The sequence below is a fragment of the Myotis lucifugus genome, unplaced genomic scaffold, assembly GCF_000147115.1.
Source record: "Myotis lucifugus unplaced genomic scaffold, Myoluc2.0 scaffold_1563, whole genome shotgun sequence".
Lineage (NCBI taxonomy): Eukaryota > Metazoa > Chordata > Mammalia > Chiroptera > Vespertilionidae > Myotis > Myotis lucifugus.
In genome coordinates this window covers 27,564-29,314 of record NW_005872611.1, presented here as the reverse complement: position 1 = coordinate 29,314, position 1,751 = coordinate 27,564, and the positions used below count along the sequence as shown (strand labels likewise).

The following is a 1,751-nucleotide window of genomic DNA, read 5'->3' as shown; positions in this document are numbered from 1 at the left end:
CTGCTAAATCCGATATCACACATAAAAAATTGTCCAATGCAAATCTATCCAACCCCAAAACCCAAGAGCAAAACAACATGTCATACCTCCAAAACCAGCACAGCAACAGGAACGAGAAGTCACCCCAAAACTGCACCTTTGGAAAATACCATCATTACCTTAGACAGTAAAAGTACCATAACTCTTTCCTACCATTCAGTCAATTCAGAGATCAACAAAAACCCCACATCTTCCTCAGAAAAAAGCACAACATATAAGGCATCATTTAAGGCAACAGGTACCACAGAAGGAAAAGAAAGTGTTAAGGATCATACAGCAGCTAATAGTTACACAACTATAGTTGCCTCAGATAAGACTCCGATAAAGACTACAGACCAAGCAAAAGACACAATTTCAACCCGTGTGAAGACTACAAGTTCCCTACTGATGCCTACAGACCACAGACAACACAGCACATCGGCCCATGGGAAGATCACAAGAACCTCACCAATACCTACAGACCATGATCAACACAGCACATCAGCCCATGTTCAACACAGCACATCAGCTCATGAGAAGATCACAAGAGCCCCAGAAATGCCTACAGAACATGATCAACACAGCACATCATCCCATGTTCAACAGAGCACCTTGGCCTATGACCAACACAGCACATCAGCTCATGAGAAGATCACAAGAGCCTCAGCAATGCCTACAGACCATGTTCAACAGAGCACATCAGCCCATGTTCAACAGAGCACCTTGGCCTATGACCAACACAGCACATCAGCTCATGAGAAGATCACAAGAGCCCCAGAAATGCCTACAGACCATGATCAACACAGCACATCAGCCCATGTTCAACAGAGCACCTTGGCCTATGACCAACACAGCACATCAGCCCATGAGAAGATCACAAGAGCCTCAGCAATGCCTACAGACCATGATCAACACAGCACATCAGCCCATGTTCAACACAGCACATCGGCCTATGACCAACACAGCACATCAGCTCATGAGGAGATCACAAGAGCCTCAGCAATGCCTACAGACCATGATCAACACAGCACATCAGCCCATGTTCAACAGAGCACCTTGGCCTATGACCAACACAGCACATCAGCTCATGAGGAGATCACAAGAGCCTCAGCAATGCCTACAGACCATGATCAACACAGCACATCGGCCCATGTTCAACAGAGTACCTTGGCCCATGTTCAACACAGCACATCGGCCCATGAGAAGATCACAAGAGCCTCAGCAATGCCTACAGACCATGATCAACACAGCACATCAGCCCATGTTCAACACAGCACATCAGCCCATGTTCAACACAGCACATCGGCCCATGTTCAACAGAGCACCTTGGCCTATGACCAACACAGCACATCAGCTCATGAGAAGATGACAAGAGCCTCAGCAATGCCTACAGAACATGTTCAACAGAGCACATCGACCCTTGTTCAACACAGCACATCTGCCCATGGGAAGATCACAAGAGCCCCAGCAATGCCTACAGACCATGATCAACACAGCACATCAGCCCATGTTCAACAGAGCACATCGGCCCATGTTCAACAGAGCACATTGGCCCATGGGAAGATCACAAGAGCCCCAGCAATGCCTACAGACCATGGGAAACACAGTACAGCAGCCACAGAGCCAACCACAGGAGCCTCAAGGGCAGGCTGTAGTACACACAAAGAAGACCACATCTACCAAACGGAGGGCCACACCAATCCCAGCAGAGCGTACAGAAAACTCAGGAAGAA

General features: G+C 47.9%; 1 protein-coding gene across 1 annotated transcript in view; it reads left to right on the top strand.

Moving 5' to 3' along the window:
- Positions 1-687: 687 nt before the first annotated feature.
- Positions 688-1,751, top strand: part of LOC102435515 (diffuse panbronchiolitis critical region protein 1) — a 2,226-nt gene continuing 1,162 nt past the window's right edge. The window contains 3 exon segments of the mRNA XM_023748591.1: positions 688-1,305; positions 1,339-1,485; positions 1,610-1,751. The exon segment at positions 1,610-1,751 is cut by the window's right edge and continues 36 nt beyond it. Coding sequence (XP_023604359.1) covers positions 688-1,305; positions 1,339-1,485; positions 1,610-1,751 — 907 coding nt within the window.